General features: G+C 44.1%; 1 protein-coding gene across 1 annotated transcript in view; it reads right to left on the bottom strand.

Annotated features, from left to right (window-relative positions):
- Nucleotides 1-21,105, bottom strand: part of LOC121552921 (adhesion G-protein coupled receptor G6-like) — a 72,431-nt gene that overhangs the window by 13,134 nt on the left and 38,192 nt on the right. The window contains exons 7-16 of the mRNA XM_041866027.2: nucleotides 20,702-20,770; nucleotides 8,897-8,985; nucleotides 7,069-7,121; nucleotides 6,893-6,940; nucleotides 6,553-6,695; nucleotides 6,135-6,246; nucleotides 2,586-2,674; nucleotides 2,081-2,282; nucleotides 1,660-1,825; nucleotides 405-551 (exon numbers count right to left, since the gene is read on the bottom strand). Of these exons, the coding sequence (XP_041721961.1) occupies nucleotides 405-551; nucleotides 1,660-1,825; nucleotides 2,081-2,282; nucleotides 2,586-2,674; nucleotides 6,135-6,246; nucleotides 6,553-6,695; nucleotides 6,893-6,940; nucleotides 7,069-7,121; nucleotides 8,897-8,985; nucleotides 20,702-20,770 (1,118 nt within the window). The remainder of the gene's footprint in view (nucleotides 1-404; nucleotides 552-1,659; nucleotides 1,826-2,080; nucleotides 2,283-2,585; nucleotides 2,675-6,134; nucleotides 6,247-6,552; nucleotides 6,696-6,892; nucleotides 6,941-7,068; nucleotides 7,122-8,896; nucleotides 8,986-20,701; nucleotides 20,771-21,105) is intronic.

Raw genomic sequence — 21,105 nt, 5'->3', positions numbered from 1 at the left:
TTATGTCTATCCCCTACCTTGTCACAACACAACTGATTGGCTCAAACGCATTAAGAAGGAAAGAAATTACACAAATTAACTCTGAACAAGGCACACCTGTTAATTGAAATGCATTCCAGGTGACTACCTCATGAAGCTGGTTGAGAGAATGCCAAGAGTGTGCAAAGCTGTCATCAAGTCAAAGGGTGGCTATTTTGAAGAATCTCAAAAATAAAATATATTTTGATTTGTTTAACACTTTTCTGGTTACTACATGATTCCATATGTGTTTTTTCATAATTTTGATGTCTTCACTATTATTCTACAATGTAGAAAATAGTCAAAATAAAGAAAAACCCTGGAATGAGTAGGTGTGTCCAGACTTTTGACTGGTACTGTACATTCCATCTAAAAGAGGTATAAACCTGGAATAGTCCTGTTTTGCGGAAGAACATGAAGTTGATCCTGGAGACAGCAGCGATCTCAGCATCGGTCAGGGTCAGGTTTTTGAGCAGAGTAGCTGGCAGTGTGACCTGAGCCAGGGGGTTCAGCTGATCCGACGTAAAGGCAATCTGGTGGGAGAGAAGCTTGTTACCATAAACAATCCTATGTGACAGTATTTGATTTGCCTGCTGACTATTATGCTGATTATATAACGAGTTCCCTGCTGTACCATCTGGAGGTCATTTCCAAACCTCTGGTGTCCCCGTGCCTTGACATGCCACCACACGTGCCTTGTCACATCCTCTACATGATCCACAACATGTGGTGGAGTATGATTAAAGTGTGCCCTTTCTGCTGGCACAGCATTGGCACAGCACTAGCACAGCATTAGCATAGCATTGGCATATCATTGGCATAGCATTGGCATAGCATTGGCACAGCATTGACACAGTATTAGCACGTAAAGCAAAGGCATAGGGTAAAATACATGAACCAAAGTGACAACACAGGAAATCAAGAGAGAGAGGGAAGGCTGTGGTGGACTCAGCTTGCATGTTAGTCAGCTGAATCATGTTTGCTTAACTCTATGATCCTTGCATAATTATGAATAACAGGACTCCATGTGCATCACAAGGTTGTGAAGGTGTTGTGGGTACAGAAAATACTCTTAATGACTTAAACAAATATACATCCTGCCATTTATGTTAAATTGACTTAACAGGTCTGATGGGTTATGAGTCACCTTTAACACAGAACAAGAGTTTCCACAGGAAGGCTTTCCTGGAAGCCCCGGCTGGCTGGTTGACTGGTTGACTGACTGACTGGTTGACTAGCTGACTGGTTAACTGGCTGACTGGTTGACTGGCTGACTGGTTGACTGGCTGACTGGTTGACTGGTTGACTGGCTGGTTGACTGGCTGACTGGTTGACTGGCTAACTGGTTGACTGGCTGACTGGTTGACTGCCTGACTGGTTGACTGCCTGACTGGCTGACTGGCACACACACACAGTAGGAGTAGTGATGGGGCATAACATCCCATATTTACTCTCAGGGCACATTGACTGTGAATGAAACAACAACTGGCAGGTATGGATGTTATGAGCTTTGTGCACAGCAGAGCAAGGAGTCCCTGGATATAAAGTACTACACTGCCCAGTACAGTACAGTGCAGCAGATAATACTGATGTCTCTATAACTCTTGTGTATAACACTGACCCTAACTGTTTAGTGAGTACCTGGAGGTCTGTGGTGTTGGGGTGTATGAAGGCACTGAAGGAGGTCCCATTGAACTTGCTGTAGTTGAGGGCTGAAATTCCCAGTGCCAGATTTGTTGAGGTTATGTTCTCTGTAGGCCCATCAAATTCTATCTTCTGAACCAGTTCATCCACCATCTTCAATGTCCTACACACAGATAGAGAGACATTTAGGGGTTATAATAATAATGGACTGGGCAGTGACTTTCACTAGAGTCTCACAGTGCTTTGGTAGTTTGGTTGCTACAAAGAGACCACACAAAGACACCATACAGTACATCTACCTGGGACATATAGTCATCACTCATGTATGTGTCACTCCCAGCATGCTGGACACACAGTAAGAGGTGGGTTCTGAGGAGAGGAAAGACAGTGGCAATGGGAGCAGAGAGGAGTATCTTACGTCTCTGAGGCTTCAGCCAGGGCTGATACGGAGCTGGTCATCATGTTAGAGATGATGCTAACTACAGTTTTGGCCAGAGGGGTGTTGATCTTGGCCACGTTGACCAGCTCCCTAACCTTTCCCACCACCTTGAACACCTCGTCTGTGGAGAGCTCGTTGTTGGTGATGTCATCAAGCTGGACAGCGACTTCGGCAGCATTCTCTGTTTGGAGAAAGTTAGAACAGAGACAGATAAACAACTAGATGAGAGCTCTCCTTGGGCTGTCAATAGACACTTATTATCAGTTGCCTGCTGACTGCCCACTCTCTGCCATGGTGAAGGTGTTTACACACATTGTATCTCTAAAATTGCATCTCTGTGGGCATCTCTGTCCTTCTATGTCTCTAAGAGCAGCGTGTTGAGATCAAACACATCTCAAGTATTCATTCGGGCAGATGTTTTGATTTTATCTGCTGTGGAGTCAATAAAGTGATTTAAGAGAGTGTGAAGATGTCTGAGGCCTACCTGCTGACACTTTGATGGAATTGATATCAATGCAATTACTGAGGTCTGGGGCGCCCCAAAGCGCTGTGTAATTCAGGGGGCTGATCACACTGGGGACAAACAAACACACAAAAGGAGATCTGGTATTTTGAGGCAAGATACAGTGAGGGAAAAATGTATTTGATCCCCTGCTGATTTTGTACGTTTGCCCACTGACAAAGAAATGATCAGTCTATACTTTTAATAGTAGGTTTATTTGAACAGTGAGAAACAGAATAACAACAAACAAATCCAGAAAAACACGTAAAAAATGTTATGAATTGATTTACATTTTAATGAGGGAAATAAGTATTTGACCCCTCTGCAAAACATGACTTAGTACTTGGTGGCAAAACCCTTGTTGGCAATCACAGAGGTCAGACGTTTCTTGTAGCTGGCCACCAGGTTTGCACACATTTCAGGAGGGATTTTGTTCCACTCGTCTCTGCAGATCTTCTCCAAGTCATTAAGGTTTCGAGTCTGACTTTTGGCAACTCGAACCTTCAGCTCCCTCCACAGATTTTCTATGGGATTAAGGTCTGGAGACTGGCTAGGCCACTCCAGGACCTTAATGTGCTTCTTCTTGAGCCACTCCTTTGTTGCCTTGGCCGTGTGTTTTGGATCATTGTCATGCTGGAATATCCATCATCGACCCATTTTCAATGCCCTGGCTGAGGGAAGGAGGTTCTCACCCAAGATTTGACGGTACATGGCCCCGTCCATCGTCCCTTTGATGCAGTGAAGTTGTCCTGTCCCCTTAGCAGAAAAACACCCCCAAAGCATAATGTTTCCACCTCCATGTTTGACGGTGGGGATGGTGTTCTTGGGGTCATAGGCAGCATTCCTCCTCCTCCAAACACGGCGAGTTGAGTTGATGCCAAAGAGCTCCATTTTGGTCTCATCTGACCACAACACTTTCACCCAGTTCTCCGCTGAATCATTCAGATGTTCATTGGCAAACTTCAGACGGGCATGTACAGTGGGGAGAACAAGTATTTGATACACTGCCGATTTTGTAGGTTTTCCTACTTACAAAGCATGTAGAGGTCTGTCATTTTTATCATAGGTACACTTCAACTGTGATAGACGGAATCTAAAACAAAAATCCAGAAAATCACATTGTATAATTTTTAAGTAATTAATTTGCATTTTATTGCATGACATAAGTATTTGATACATCAGAAAAGCAGAACTTAATATTTGGTACAGAAACCTTTGTTTGCAATTACAGAGATCATACGTTTCCTGTAGGTCTTGACCAGGTTTGCACACACTGCAGCAGGGATTTTGGCCCACTCCTCCATACAGACCTTCACCAGATCCTTCAGGTTTCAGGGCTGTCGCTGGGCAATACGGACTTTCAGCTCCCTCCACAGATTTTCTATTGGGTTCAGGTCTGGAGACTCGCTAGGCCACTCCAGGACCTTGAGATGCTTCTTACGGAGCCACTCCTTAGTTGCCCTGGCTGTGTGTTTCGGGTCGTTGTCATGCTGGAAGACCCAGCCACGACCCATCTGCAATGCTCTTACTGAGGGAAGGAGGTTGTTGGCCAAGATCTCACGATACATGGCCCCATCCATCCTTCCCTCAATACGGTGCAGTCGTCCTGTCCCCTTTGCAGAAAAGCATCCCCAAAGAATGATGTTTCCACCTCCATGCTTCACGGTTGGGATGGTGTTCTCGGGGTTGTACTCATCCTTCTTCTTCCTCCAAACACGGCGAGTGGAGTTTAGACCAAAAAGCTCTATTTTTGTCTCATCAGACCACATGACCTTCTCCCATTCCTCCTCTGGATCATCCAGATGGTCATTGGCAAACTTCAGATGGGCCTGGACATGCGCTGGCTTGAGCAGGGGGACTTGCGTGCGCTGCAGGATTTTAATCCATGATGGCATAGTGTGTTACTAATGGTTTTCTTTGAGACTGTGGTCCCAGCTCTCTTCAGGTCATTGACCAGGTCCTGCCGTGTAGTTCTGGGCTGATCCCTCACCTTCATCATGATCATTGATGCCCCACGAAGTGAGATCTTGCATGGAGCCCAAGACCAAGGGTGATTGACGGTCATCTTGAACTTCTTCCATTTTCTAATAATTGTGCCAACAGTTGTTGCCTTCTCACCAAGCTGCTTGCCTATTGTCCTGTAGCCCATCCCAGCCTTGTGCAGGTCTACATTTTTATCCCTAATGTCCTTACACAGCTCTCTGGTCTTGGCCATTGTGGAGAGGTTGGAGTCTGTTTGATTGAGTGTGTGGACAGGTGTCTTTTATACAGGTAACGAGTTCAAACAGGTGCAGTTAATAGAGGTAATGGGTAGAGAACAGGAGGGCTTCTTAAAGAAAAACTAACATGTCTGTGAGAGCCGGAATTCTTACTGGTTGGTAGGTGATCAAATACTTATGTCATGCAATAAAATGCAAATTAATTACTTAAAAATCATACAATGTGATTTTCTGGATTTTTGTTTTAGATTCCGTCTCTCACAGTTGAAGTGTACCTATGATAAAAATTACAGACCTCTACATGCTTTGTAAGTAGGAAAACCTGCAAAATCGGCAGTGTATCAAATACTTGTTCTCCCCACTGTATATGTGCTTTCTTGAGCAGGGGGACCTTGCGGGCGCTACAGGATTTCAGTCCTTCACGGCGTAGTATGTTACCAATTGTTTTCTTGGTGACTATGGTCCCAGCTGCCTTGAGATCATTGACAAGATCCTCCTGTGTAGTTCTGGGCTGATTCCTCACCGTTCTCATGATCATTGCAACTCCACGAGGTGAGATCTTGCATGGAGCCCCAGGCCGAGGGAGATTGACAGTTATTTTGTGTTTCTTCCATTTGCGAATAATCGCACCAACTGTTGTCACCTTCTCACCAAGCTGCTTGGCGATGGTCTTGTAGCCCATTCCAGCCTTGTGTAGGTCTACAATCTTGTCCCTGACATCCTTGGAGAGCTCTTTGGTCTTGGCCATGGTGGAGAGTTTGGAATCTGATTGATTGATTGCTTCTGTGGACAGGTTATTTTATACAGGTAACAAGCTGAGATTGGGAGCACTCCCTTTAAGAGTGTGCTCCTAATCTCAGCTCGTTATCTGTATAAAAGACACCTGGGAGCCAGAAATCTTTCTGATTGAGAGGGGGTCAAATACTTATTTCCCTCATTAAAATGCAAATCAATTTATAACATTTTTAACATGCGTTTTTCTGGATTTTTTTGTTGTTATTCTGTCTCTCACTGTTCAAATAAACCTACCATTAAAATTATAGACTGATCATTTCTTTGTCAGTGGGCAAACGTACAAAATCAGCAGGGGATCAAATACTTTTTTCCCTCACTGTAAATTACCTCAACAAATTCATGCGTACATTATCAGAATATCAGTAATGTCAAGTTCTTAGATATTTTAAAAGCAGAATGAATCCCATTGATATCCCTGGAAAATAGTGTTGTAATATTCCTGAAAATGAAAATGAATTTTCTGATTGTTTGTATAAAGATGGGACATAGTTTGATATAGTGAATGTGTCAGTCTCACCATGTTCTGGATGCGTTCTGGTCTTTGTTGAGGAAACAGGGGACATACTGAGTGACAGTTGGTCTGCTCTCTGGCCAGATGTAATGGAGGGGAGTTTCCCCCGTGCAGTTCTCTGAATGACAGAGAAAACCATGCAGCAGAACATTTTTAACACTGCACACTACAATATATTAAGATCCAATGACTACAAGAATAAGTTCAGAAACCTTCGAGGAATTCACATTTCAAACCTAATCTAATTAGGAGGTGCTTTAGAGTCGATGTGTGACTGTGCACTGTGAAATTGGGTTCATTCTCTGGGCTGTGTGAGGGTCATGTTTTTGTGATCTTGGCGAGGATCGCTGCCCCAGTCACTTCCTGCAGTAAGAAGGGAGGCATTGAAGTGATTTAAACGGGTCTGGTTGAGATCATGTCCTACCGACAGACTGCACGGCAACAGTGTTTAGCTCCAGTCCGTTGCCGATGCTGGCGCCGCTTCTGCCTATCCTGGTGGAGATGGCAGCTTCTCCAAGGGTCAGGTTGGTGGTGGTCTTGTAGACTAGCAGGGCCAGGCAGGTATATCTGGAGGGGGGAGAAGGAAGAGGGAAGAAGAGTAGCAGGATACTTCATTCACATGGAAAGGCAGACCTAGTGAATTACCATTCTTCTTTTATGATTACGGTTGACTTGTAAGGGCCCAGAGTTTTCCCTAGTCACGTGACGTGGTCAGGAACAACTCCCTACCTACTACAGTATACCATATTAAATATTGTCCTCACCTTTTACTGACACTCCTCTCTAGCTGTAAGTCACTGTTAGGCTGGATACTGGGAACGAGATGAAAGGGAAATGGAGGGGGATCATCATTATTGACCTGTAATACAGTTCTAAAGAACTATAAATAGAATGGACATGGAGCTGCATTTTATGATGGTACAAAGATCTAATTGCTTACCTGACATTAGCGACATAGACCGCGTGTGTCCAGTTTTGGAATGTTTGATTGAGCTGTAAATGAACAAGTAAATCAGTCAAGTTCTCACCTAGCTACAGTGGGGAGAACAAGTATTTGATACACTGCCGATTTTGCAGGTTTTCCTACTTACAAAGCATGTAGAGGTCTGGAATTTTTATCATAGGTACACTTCAACTGTGAGAGACAGAATCTAAAACAAAAATCCAGAAAATCACACTGTATGATTTTTAAGTAATTAATTTGCATTTTATTGCATGACATAAGTATTTGATCACCTACCAACCAGTAAGAATTCGGGCTCTCACAGACCTGTTAGTTTTTCTTTAAGAAGCCCTCCTGTTCTCCACTCATTACCTGTATTAACTGCACCTGTTTGAACTCGTTACCTGTATAAAAGACACCTGTCCACACACTCAATCAAACAGACTCCAACCTCTCCACAATGGCCAAGACCAGAGAGCTGTGTAAGGACATCAGGGATAAAATTGTAGACCTGCACAAGGCTGGGATGGGCTACAGGACAATAGGCAAGCAGCTTGGTGAGAAGGCAACAACTGTTGGCGCAATTATTAGAAAATGGAAGAAGTTCAAGATGACCGTCAATCACCCTCGGTCTGGGGCTCCATGCCAGATCTCACCTCGTGAGGCATCAATGATCATGAGGAAGGTGAGGGATCAGCCCAGAACTACACGGCAGGACCTGGTCAATGACCTGAAGAGAGCTGGGACCACAGTCTCAAAGAAAACCATTAGTAACACACTATGCAGCGCAAGCAAGGTCCCCCTGTTCAAGCCAGCGCATGTCCAGGCCCGTCTGAAGTTTGCCAATGACCATCTGGATGATCCAGAGGAGGAATGGGAGAAGGTCATGTGGTCTGATGAGACAAAAATAGAGCTTTTTGGTCTAAACTCCACTCGCCGTGTTTGGAGGAAGAAGAAGGATGAGTACAACCCCAAGAACACCATCCGAACCGTGAACCATGGAGGTGGAAACATCATTCTTTGGGGATGCTTTTCTGCAAAGGGGACAGGACGACTGCACCGTATTGAGGGGAGGATGGATGGGGCCATGTATCGTGAGATCTTGGCCAACAACCTCCTTCCCTCAGTAAGAGCATTGAAGATGGGTCGTGGCTGGGTCTTCCAGCATGACAACGACCCGAAACACACAGCCAGGGCAACTAAGGAGTGGCTCCGTAAGAAGCATCTCAAGGTCCTGGAGTGGCCTAGCCAGTCTCCAGACCTGAACCCAATAGAAAATCTTTGGAGGGAGCTGAAAGTCCGTATTGCCCAGTGACAGCCCCGAAACCTGAAGGATCTGGAGAAGGTCTGTATGGAGGAGTGGGCCAAAATCCCTGCTGCAGTGTGTGCAAACCTGGTCAAGACCTACAGGAAACGTATGATCTCTGTAATTGCAAACAAAGGTTTCTGTACCAAATATTAAGTTCTGCTTTTTTGATGTATCAAATACTTATGTCATGCAATAAAATGCAAATTAATTACTTAAAAATCATACAATGTGATTTTCTGGATTTTTGTTTTAGATTCCGTCTCTCACAATTGAAGTGTACCTATGATAAAAATTACAGACCTCTACATGCTTTGTAAGTAGGAAAACCTGCAAAATCGGCAGTGTATCAAATACTTGTTCTCCCCACTGTATCTTAAGATGAATGCACTAATTGTAAGTCGCTCTGGATAAGAGCGTCTGCTAAATGACTAAAATATAAATGTCATTCATTCAATTCATCTTGTATTCTATTGATGATTTGATACAAGATACATTTAACATGACCAGAAGCCTTACCCATTGTGCAACAGTTTTCTCAACATCAGACTCTGTTACTTGGGCCTCCTTGTCATTGACAAGAAAGGAGATCCTGTAGAAAAGACCCTCTGGAATTGAAAAGAAAACACATCGATCTATATTTGACGTAGTTAATTTACAACATTCAATGGAACAGTGCAGGCGTGCAGGGGTTGTGACATAATTGAGTTATGTAAAATGCAATTTCATAGGACAAATGATGTTGACAGGCTGCTATTCCACGGATAAGAAATGTGGGTGGGGGAATGCTGAGTTGCATCCAAAGAACACCATACCTACTGTGAAGCATGGGGGTGGAAACATCATGCTTTGGGGCTGTTTTTCTGCAAAGGGACCAGGACGACTGAGCCGTGTAAAGGAAAGAATGAATGGGGCCATGTATCGTGAGATTTTGAGTGAAAACCTCCTTCCCTCAGCAAGGGCATTGAAGATGAAACATGGCTGGGTCTTTCAGCATGACAATGATCCCAAACACACCGCCCGGGCAACGAAGGAGTGGCTTCGTAAGAAGCATTTCAAGGTCCTGGAGTGGCCTAGCCAGTCTCCAGATCTTAACCCCATAGAAAATCTTTGGAGGGAGTTGAAAGTCTGTGTTGCCCAGCGACAGCCCCAAAACATCACTGCTCTAGAGGAGATCTGCATGGAGGAATGGGCCAAAATACCAGCAACAGTGTGTGAAAACCTTGTGAAGACTTACAGAAAATATTTGACCTGTGTCATTGCCAACAAAGGGTATATAACAAATTATTGAGAAACTTTTGTTATTGACCAAATACTTATTTTCCACCATAATTTGCAAATAAATTCATTAAAAATCCTACAATGTGATTTTCTGGATTTTTTTTCCTAATTTTGTCTGTCATAGTTGACGTGTACCTATGATGAAAATTACAGGCCTCTCTCATCTTTTTAAGTGGGAGAACTTGCACAATTGGTGGCTGACTAAATACTTTTTTCCCCCACTGTATGTGGAGTGGTAAGAGGAAAGGAGGGGCTCTCTGTAGGAACAAAACACTGCTGATCCATGTCAATGATGGCTAGTGGCATGGGAGTTGTCTGTCTCGCTGTCTCTCTGTCTGTGACGGTGCTCTGATTCACAGTCACATTATTGCCAGGGCCCAAGCTGCTTACTGACGTGCTTGCAGCAGTGGAGGATGTGCGTTCGATGAGGGCCGGTCCATGTCTATCACCCTGTGTGTCCTCACTGTGGTTGGCCCTCCAGGGGACTGATACAGGGCCAGCCCCAGCAGGGTAGATGTTTAGGGCCGTAAGAGGCTGGCTGGTGGAGGTATAGGTGGACTGGATATTTGGGAAAACAGTTAGCTGTTTGTTGGCAGTGATGAGTTGTGTGTATGTGGCAGGCTGTGTGTTTGGGGCAGAAAAAGGCTGGATAATTGTGGTAACAGCAGTGGGCTGTATAATTGCAGCACTAATGGTGAGGTTACCAGAGGCAACAGCAGTGAGCTGTGTGTTTGGGGAAGCGGGCGATGCTGTGCTCTCTCTGCGCTCTCTAGGCCAGGCCAGTGTTCCATCAGTTCCAGCAGGCTGAGTGGGCTCTGATTGGCTGCCAGTGAGCGTAGAGGATTGCTGGAATGCAGCCATTGGTCGGGTGGGCATGGAGGCGCCAGCTCCTGAATCCACCGTGTTGGTCGCTCCAGGAGAAAATGTCACTCTCAGAGGGGGGGGTAGGGGTGAAGGTGGGGGTAGCCTCTCCTCTCCAATACGAGGAGGGTTTGTTGTCATCGGCCTGTGGAATAAGGGAGATTCAGAAGCATCTGACATGAGCTGGTCAGACCTGGAGGTCACGGTGGAGAGTCCCTCAGACACTGAGGTGTGTGTGTCTGTGTGAATCACACTGCCAAGACCGCTGACCGGCCGTGGCCAGCCTAATTCATGCATATATGCCTGCCACTGGGGTTCATGGGTTACGACGCTGCCATATTCTGACGATGTGCTGCTGATGTGTGGCGTTGGCAGGGCCGGAGAGGGAGAGGGGGATAGCATGGAGGAGGAGAGGAGATGGCTGGTCTGGGAGACATATTCAGATCCATCATGATAGTTGTGTAAGGTCCCGTGGTGTCAAAGCTGGGATACAGACAGGTTGCTCTGTGTGCTGGGGCGGAAGAGAGAGATCAGAGATGGAGAGGAGGAAGAGCCACTTACGGGTGACATGTGGACTTCCTCTCCTTCCTCTGGAGCCGAGTGTCTCTCCATCCCATCTGTACTTTCCCATTCAGTAACCTTTGTGATATGAAGCTTCTCTGGCAAGGCTGTCTCAGACAGGAGGTCAGAGCTGAGAGAGACCAAGCTGAACGTGGTGGGCAATACATCCACCCACTCCTGTCTGCTTGGGGAGATTGTATTAGGAGGTGAGGACTGAGAGGTGGACCATTCATCTGTCATGGTGGCTGGGAGGAGGGCCTGATGGTGTGGTTATTCTGTGATAGGAGTGACAGTTAGATGGGATGTACATGACGAACCTCTCAGATTAGAACTGAATGGATTAAAGCCCTCCTGCCCCTCTGTGCTGCCCAACACACTGCTGTCTGATACACCGTTCATATACAACGATGTCTCCAGATCCAGAGGTGAATCTAACCTTATCCCCTCAGTCTGGCTACCTGACTCAGAAGCAATACTCTCACTTAGTATCATACTGGCTACCCTACTGTTGACAGGATGAGAGTTAGTTGAGAAGGAACTCAACTGATTCCTCAAAGGGTAAAACCAGGTCACTGTGGTGTTTGTCAGAGGAAGAGAGGTGTGTTTCCTCAAGGACAGGTGTCAGAGCTGTAGTAAGGACTGACAGAGACAGTGGACTGGGCCTTGTGCCCTCCCGCATTAATAAATCATTTTGAACCTTCATGGAAGGCTGCAGCACACTCGCCTGTGAACTCTCTGAGAGCACCGGCTCTGTCTCAGAGGCAGCTCGCCTGACGTGTCCTGAATGACTAACATCACCAACGCAGGGTAGGGAGAGGTTGGGAGAGGTATGGTTGGAGTGGAGGGGAGGGAGTTAGGGGCCGATATAATATCTGTGATCACAGTTGCCCATAGGCTATCTGGAGGCTGGAGCTGCTGCAGTGTAGCAGACATGGTAGGTATGGGAGTAGGAGTTAGGGTATAGTAGTCTGTAGGTCTGGAGATCTCCACTGTGAGGTCACTTTCAGAGATCATCTCGACCCTCTTAGAGACTCTTGAGCTCTGGTACTGTTAATAATGAGGGAGACTGTGTGGCGATGTTGTTTGCTCACTGAAGCCGCTGCTGTTTGCTCACTGAAGCCGCTGCTTGGTCGGGACTGATCCGTTTGCAGACCTGTTCTCTCTGGAGCCGTGCTGAAAGAAGGGATTTGAGTCCAGCAGCTGTGTGCTGCCATCACCCCACCCTGCTCCCCAGTCCCAGCCTCTCCTCCAGCCTCTGCCAGCGTGCCTCCTGCCAACGCCTCCCAGGGCAAACTGGGCTCTGATTGATTGTGTAAATGTTCCCCTCCTCCCCTGGCGGTAACAGGGTCGCTCACAGTCACACGATCTGGGCCCTCAGTGCTGACTCCAGCCCCAGCGTGGGAAAGGTTGTGTTGCCCGGAGGCGGCCAGAGCCAGGCCTTCATCCAGGGAGTAGGGCGAGTCATATTGGAAGAGGCTGAAGGGGTCGTCCCCTAGGTCCAGGTCGTAAATGAATGGCTTAAAGCCTGATGTGTCCTCCTCCAGGGGCTCAGTCCAGTTCACAGTGCTGCTGCTTTTCTCTCTGCTGGGACTCAGTGGGACCCAGTGGGGTGCGGCCATGGGCTTATTCTTCTTACGGTTGCTGAGTGATGCTGATGCCACTGCTGGGAAAAATTCCAGGTCCTCTACATCACTACTGTTCCCAACATCCGCCGGTCTCCCTGGGAACAACCCCTGGGGACTGGTCGTGGCCCTGGATACGGCGTGTGTCTTCCTGGCCACCGGCGCTGTTGTTGTTGTGGTCACCTTGAGCCCAGGGGACATGTGTGTTGCTGCTACAGGAGGAGGCTTGTTCGGATAGAGGATGGGTCTGACTGGGAGGCGGGTGACAGTGGCCTCAGGTTTCTTCCTCAAGGGCCAGAAGAGGGGGGTGGAGATGTAGCCCAGGGAGGTTTTAGAGCTGTGGGGGCCAGGCAGGACGTGAGGCCTGGCGTGGGGGGTGGAGGAGGCTGGGGGGTGAGCTGGAGCACAGACCACAGATACACCGTTCTCTCCTTGTATGTGGCGCCCCAGTCCAGTCAATGTAAAAACGGAGGGGTCAAAGCAGATTACATATTTTAAATGCACACTGACATCCAGAATAGACTGTAGCTGAATAAACAAATACAAAATAGTAGCCTATGATCTTATTCCATAGGCATTAGGCAGACTGCATGGAAGAATACAGTATTAGGATCACCTAGATTTTCGGCAGTTAACTAGACCTTCATTTTGAGGTGACAGAAATGACACAGATCTTTCCCCAATATTGTAAACAGTATCTTGGCTGAGGACAGGATAGAGTGAGAGTGAGAGGACAGGTGAAAACAGGCTGAGAGAGAACAGCTTGCCAAAGGAAGCTGCTGAGTCTCACTACAAACAAGCCAAGGACAAGTCAAGTGTGTGTCTTACCCAGGGTAATGATGTTAGTGGACAAGCCAGTAGAAGACAGGTTAGTCGAGGACGGTGGTGTAGTAGCTTCAGACACTGTTAGCAAGAATGACAGCACAACTAAGTCAGCAAAGAGAGCATCTCATGATGTCCTAAGTGTATGTTTTACCCAGCTGAGCGGAATCGGTGCAATGACAGAGGACACCATAGTAGAAGAAACCAACAACAAAGTAAAAGCTTCAACTACTGAAGAAGAGGAAGATAGAAATAGTATGTGATTACTCAAGTGTCTCATTTTAAAGATGTGTATAGTAACTACTTCTGAAATACTTATAAACACGTACTAAACCCTTGTGACAGCTAGTCTACCTTGATTATATTAGTAATTCTATAGTTGTATCATGGATGCAAAACATAGAAAAATAGACACCCCATGTCTTCAGACTACACTTTGAGATTTGTTTGCACAATGTGCTTGAAAGTTACAGTGACAGAGGCAAGGTGTACTGAACAAAGGTACACAGTATCTTTTTTTTCTGCAAAGCCTTAGAACAAACACAGCCAGACCACGAGCAGCAGATGTGTCTTACTCGGAGTAGTAGTGATGTTAGCTGGTGTTTTAGTAGTAGTAGTGATGTTAGCTGGTGTGTTAGTAGTAGTAGTGATGTTAGCTGGTGTGTTAGTAGTAGTAGTGATGTTAGCTGGTGTGTTAGTAGTAGTAGTGATGTTAGCTGGTGTGTTAGTAGTAGTAGTGATGTTAGCTGGTGTTTTAGTAGTAGTAGTGATGTTAGCTGGTGTGTTAGTAGTAGTAGTGATGTTAGCTGGTGTGTTAGTAGTAGTAGTGATGTTAGCTGGTGTGTTAGTAGTAGTAGGGGAGTAGTTGTCACTGTTAGCAAGAGTAAGGGATAGAAAATGAAATTCACAATTAAGAGAGACACTTGAGAAAAAAGGGAACAAAAAATCCTGAAAATACACAGTTGATATTGAATTGTCCCCAATCAGTCCTTAGTCACTAACAGGCAAAAAGGGAAAGTAGACTGTCTTACCATGCACTGTGTTGTTAGTGGTAGGTGAGTTAGTCGTAGCTGGGTTTGAAACAATAGTTGTAGCAGAAGCTGTCGGTGCTAGTAGAACATGGGTGGAAAATTTTTAAAAAACGGTTAGAAAATAAAATGGAAGGCAATAACGGCAAAACACACGATACAGCGCCACTATACGTGTTTCCAAAATGTCAAGAACCACTTAGACAGTATTCACTGCTGAGTCCATTGTTTAAAGGAAGCTACATGGGCAAACATACTCCCATTGAGAAGCCATGACAATTGCTTTCCCAGCCTAATCCATGTGGAAAGTTCCAAGTTGGTCAAGGATAGCACTGCTTTCAAACCCATTCCCCACACATAAAGAAACCTGCCACAAGCCGATTTTTCCATGAGTACAAAACAAGAAAAAAAAAATACACATCTTACCATTGGTTGTGCTGTAGAATAGAGTTCTGTTAGTAGTGGCTGCTGCAGATGGGATAACGATTTGAGTAACTGGTGACAAGGACAGCAAATGTGAACTAAATTGTTTGAAAGAGTGAAATGAACACACACACACACACAAACAATAAGCAATGCGCTAGAGAGTATGCATGGGGTTATATGGGTCAACATGTGGCCATGCCATTTACAACATCACTGGCAAGAGCTCTCATCTTTACCTTTTTTCCTGAAGGTAAATGACAATGCAGTGACTGCCAAATGTCATGTGTTTGCTAAATGTTATGAGAGGGAAATCAGACTAAACTAAATAGACATATTATATGAAGGTACCAAATTGAAGTGTTTATGAAGGGCTTATAAGTAACACATGCAGAAAAAATGCAATTTGCACTATAACTATAATCAGATACAATTTGCATAAACTGCGATCAGTTCCATTGGGAGAGATACCTTACCAGTGGTTGAGCTGAATAATGTTGGCACATTAGTTTTAGGTGCAGTAGTGATCGTGGTAGTGGTTTGAACTGGTGACATTTACAGCACAAGACAGCAAAAATAATGTATAATAACAAAGTGGTTAATGGTTGAGGCTCTCATCTCTTAGAGGGAAAATAATGTTGAGAAGTAAAGATGGTACCTTACCAGTTGTTGAGCTGGTAGATAGAGGCATGCTAGTAGTGGTGGCAGATGCAGTGGTAGCAGAGAGAACTGGTGATAAGGATGGATAGCAGACAGTATGAGATTAGATGAATAAAGGATGGTGAAGTATTGACAGCTGAGGTTGAGATCATAGATGTAGATGGGTATGAATTGGTCATGAGGACAGGACAGTTACACATTTGACTGTCAAATGAACCATTGTACTCTGTTTTGGATAGGGCCTAACCTACACTCTTATAAAAAAGGGTTCGACAAATATTACAACAACAAGCAACACTCAAACATGACGGAGGGTAAACGAGGAGAATCAATCTCCAAGAGAAAACGTGACTCCTCGACGGATACAGATTATTTATGCTTTTCACCACTGGGACTGGTAAGTGTGGAAAGCGATCTATTGAAGTCGATAAATGACAAACTGGGCATACTAGAGTTGGTCAGTAAGGATGTAAAAGAGTTGAAGGCGAGTCTTGAAATGAGTGACGAAAAAGCTGCGATAATGGAGAAAGCTAAAAGGGACAGTCACTAACATAGAAACGGACGTTAAGGAACTTAAAAGGGAGAACAACTTTCTGAGAGAAGCCTTACTAGACATACAGACTAGATCGATGAGAGAAAATCTAGTACTTACGGGTATCCAAGAAAAATAAGGAGAGGTTACCGAAAAAATTGTGAAGGACTTATTTCTTACAGCGCTTCAAATCCAACTCGATGCTGTCGATAAAATCCAACTGGAATGTGTACAGAGGACAGAGATACAGTGGGGAAAATAAGTATTTAGTCAGCCACCAATTGTGCAAGTTCCCCCACTTAAAAAGATGAGAGAGGCCTGTAATTTTCATCATAGGTACACGTCAACTATGACAGACAAAATGAGAAAAAATAATTCAGAAAATCACATTGTAGGATTTTTTATGAATTTATTTGCAAATTATGGTGGAAAATAAGTATTTGGTCAATAACAAAAGTTTCTCAATACTTTGTTATATACCCTTTGTTGGCAATGACACAGGTCAAACGTTTTCTGTAAGTCTTCACAAGGTTTTCACACACTGTTGCTGGTATTTTGGCCCATTCCTCCATGCAGATCTCCTCTAGAGCAGTGATGTTTTGGGGCTGTCGCTGGGCAACACAGACTTTCAACTCCCTCCAAAGATTTTCTATGGGGTTGAGATCTGGAGACTGGCTAGGCCACTCCAGGACCTTGAAATGCTTCTTACGAAGCCACTCCTTCGTTGCCCGGGCGGTGTGTTTGGGATCATTGTCATGCTGAAAGACCCAGCCACGTTTCATCTTCAATGCCCTTGCTGATGGAAGGAGGTTTTCACTCAAAATCTCACGATACATGGTCCCATTCATTCTTTCCTTTACACGGATCAGTCGTCCTGGTCCATTTGCAGAAAAAACAGCCCCAAAGCATGATGTTTCCACCCCAATGCTTCACAGTAGGTATGGTGTTCTTTGGATGCAACTCAGCATTCTTTGTCCTCCAAACACGACGAGTTGAGTTTTTACCAAAAAGTTATATTTTGGTTTCATATGACATTCTCCCAATCCTCTTCTGGATCATCCAAATGCACTCGAGCAAACTTCAGACGGGCCTGGACATGTACTGGCTTAAGCAGGGGGACACGTCTGGCACTGCAGGATTTTAGTCCCTGGCGGCGTAGTGTGTTACTAATGGTAGGCTTTGTTACTTTGGTCCCAGCTCTCTGCAGGTCATTCACTAGGTCCCCCTGTGTGGTTCGGGATTTTTGCTCACCGTTCTTGTGATCATTTTGACCCCACGGGGTGAGATCTTGCGTGGAGCCCCAGATCGTGGGGAGATTATCAGTGGTCTTGTATGTCTTCCATTTCCTAATAATTGCTCCCACAGTTGATTTCTTCAAACCAAGCTGCTTACCTATTGCAGATTCAGTCTTCCCAGCCTGGTGCAGGTCTACAATTTTGTTTCTGGTGTCCTTTGACAGCTCTTTGGTCTTGGCCATAGTGGAGTTTGGAGTGTGACTGTTTGAGGTTGTGGACAGGTGTCTTTTATACTGATAACAAGTTCAAACAGGTGCCATTAATACAGGTAACGAGTGGAGGACAGAGGAGCCTCTTAAGAAGAAGTTACAGGTCTGTGAGAGCCAGAAATCTTGCTTGTTTGTCGGTGACCAAATACTTATTTTCCACCATAATTTGCAAATAAATTCATTAAAAATCCTACAATGTGATTTTCTGGATTTTTTTTCCTTAATTTGTCTGTCATAGTTGACGTGTACCTATGATGAAAATTACAGGCCTCTCTCATCTTTTTAAGTGGGAGAACTTGCACAATTGGTGGCTGACTAAATACTTTTTTTCCCCACTGTATGAGTGTCCAATCGTTGCCAAATTTGCTTTCTTTAAGGATAAAGTAATGGTTAAAAGCCTAGGTAAAAGACGAGGGAGATTGCAGAACGGCGCAAAGTTCTGTACCCAATCTTCAAGGAAAATAGATTAAAAAGGATAAACTGTATATTGACAACCAAATGTTCTGCGACACAAAGACTACTCCATGGCTATTCTGAAAGTTCTAATAGAGGAGTCAAATAATGGAACACCCAATACTAGCCATGGTAGGGATTGTAATAATAAAACACTTTTATAGTATTTATAGTATTTTACAAAGGGATAAGACGGTATTAAAAGAAAGGATAACAAGCAAAATAATAAATCTTCAAATATAACTAATTAGAACAGTTGGTAGAGCATGGCGCTTGCAACGCCAGGGTTGTGGGTTCCTTTCCCACGGGGGGCCAGTATGAAAAAATGTATGCACTCACTAACTGTAAGTCGCTCTGGATAAGAATGTCTGCTAAAATGAAAAAAATACTCAATCAACATAGTGGAGATAAAAACATAGTAAACAGAAGACATAGAAGGCACAGTATGTGGGTATGTGTGGATGTATTGTGATGGAAGGTGTGGTGTGCGTTTTTGTGTTTGGAAAAGTGTGGCGTTAAGTGAATGAGAAAGGAAATGGTGGCATATCCCAGAACCAACGTGTGTCTGTGAGCAGGGGTTGTGAGAGAGAGCTTTCAATTTTGTGCAGATGAGGGATATACATTTTAAAATAAAGTATACATCTAATCTATTATTTTATTGTCCTATCATGATGGAACGGTCCCCCACCCTATATCCTAGACACCCACCTGAGCAACCCATACACCAAAGAAAAGTCCCCATCTGTTTTATGGCCCTGCTGTAAGTTACCTATATGCAGCGAAAACAGAAAGATAAATGCAGTCAGAGACCTACTAGAGCAGCGCTGCCCCCTCAAGATTCTGAGCCTGCCTGGCAGGGTTGGTCCAACAAAGCCAGAGCCCCATGATGGGAGAGCATAATATACAAGGAAATTCTCAAAGCTGCTAATGAGAACCTTGACGACCTTGTACCTAGCCGGTGGGGATTCCGGTGGGGTACCCCCACCCAGGTAGTTTCAGTGCTGGCATGCTTTGTAAGTAGGAAAACCTGCAAAATCGGCAGTGTATCAAATACTTGTTCTCCCCACTGTATATGGACACTCAATCACTATGGTATTTTTTATAGGTACATTTACAATGATATATTATGATAAATAGATTTGAAAGCTGTATCTCATTATGGTAAGTGGTGAAATAAGTATAGCCAGTTAAAATTGTAATGGCTTAGCAGATAATAACAAAAGAAGAACAATATTTACATGGCTCAAAGAGAAGGAATATAATATCTATTGTTTACAGGAAACTCATTCAACAATTCTAGATGAAGTTGTGTGGAAAAAGGACTGGGAGGGCGAAATAAACTTCTCCCATGGGCAAAGAAACTCAAAAGGGGTGATGATATTAATTAACAGTAATTTTGATCCAAATGTGCAAATTGTCCAAACAGATCCGCAAGGTAGATGGATGATTTTAAATATGTTATTGGACCATAAACAGAAATGGCTCATTAACCTTTACGGACCAAATAATGATGATCCACACTTCTTTGACAATATATAGTGGCTTGCGAAAGTATTCACCCCTCTTGGCATTTTTCCTATTTTGTTGCCTTACAACCTGGAATTAAAATTGAATTTTTGGGGGTTTGTATCATTTGATTTACACAACATGCCTACCACTTTGAAGATGCAAAATATTTTTTTGTGTGTAACAAACAAATGTTAAAAATTGATTACAGAATCCTACTTGCTTAAACTGGTGGCTGCTTTTCACAAATCTTTCTTTTTTTGGGGCTTGGAAATTAATTTTATTTCAGAAATTAACCAAGCGTTTCAGATGTGCCATTGACAGTTAATCAAATCATAAACTTCCTTTATAAACTAATTTTCTTAGGTTAGGTAGAAGTTTCGGTGAATGCACCTCCATGCCTAACAGTGGAGTTAGTATTAAGTGGGTTTAATAGATTGGAATTGGCTATGCAGTATTTGAGAGGGAGCCATGAGAGCAATAACAGAGACCATTTTGGGATAAGACCGAAATCACTCTAGTTTAATGGGCCACCTGTCAATATCCCCTCGGCCAGTCAGAGTGGCATTTTCCATATTGATTAAAACAGGGGTGAATCATCAGCTGCAAACTGCATTAAAGCTAGAGTCCTTAATTTAAACAATAACAAAGCAGGTCACCCGCCTCTGTTTTGGAAAAAAGCTGAGGGATGGGCCTGGAGAAATGTAACCACTCTCAAATTCATAGACAGAGCTATGGATGCAAGGACTGACCATCCATGATATCAAGATTATAGTTTCAACCATGTTGTGAGGCTATCCAGTGTTTGTCTACATTTACATTGTTTACAAACATTGGAGTAAATCAAGCTTACATTTTGGATTCTAATGGCGTATGATAGTTGAACTAAGCTTATGAGGCATTTCTAAGTTATTTTCTTCAAGAATCATTCATTTATAAGTCAAAAAATGGATGTAGCAACTAAGGATTCTACCTTTAAGTAGATAGTATTGGCTTACCTTCATAACAACAGACAGGCTGAAAATAACATGTGCTCTTTACAAATAATGTGGAGGAGGGATGGATGCTTACCGTGGGTTGTTGAATTAGTAGCAATCATGTTAGTGGTGACAATGGATGAGCTGGTAGGAGTTAATGTTGCTGGTTGCAGGGATGGATGGAGAAAGGTTACATATGCATTAATTGGATGTAAAGTGAGACGACACAAAAGCACCAGCCACAAAAGATGACTGATGGTGCAATGAAGCATAGCATGAGGAATATAAATACAAATATGCAGAGAAATCTTGTACAGTTTTGTAATGCAGTAGCTTTAGAAGCGATGATTAGCACGCCTATGAAAGACAGTTTTAATATTTACTCAGTAAACATACGGATTCTACCAGGATAGGATCAACAGGTTTAGAGTTGAAAGTTATTTATTCTGTAAAACAAACACATGAAGCCAGGGGTCCCCAATTACATTCAGCCGTGGG

The sequence above is a fragment of the Coregonus clupeaformis genome, chromosome 36, assembly GCF_020615455.1.
Source record: "Coregonus clupeaformis isolate EN_2021a chromosome 36, ASM2061545v1, whole genome shotgun sequence".
NCBI lineage: Eukaryota > Metazoa > Chordata > Actinopteri > Salmoniformes > Salmonidae > Coregonus > Coregonus clupeaformis.
Note: the sequence above shows the minus strand (reverse complement) of the source record. Positions and strands in the feature narration are given on the sequence as shown.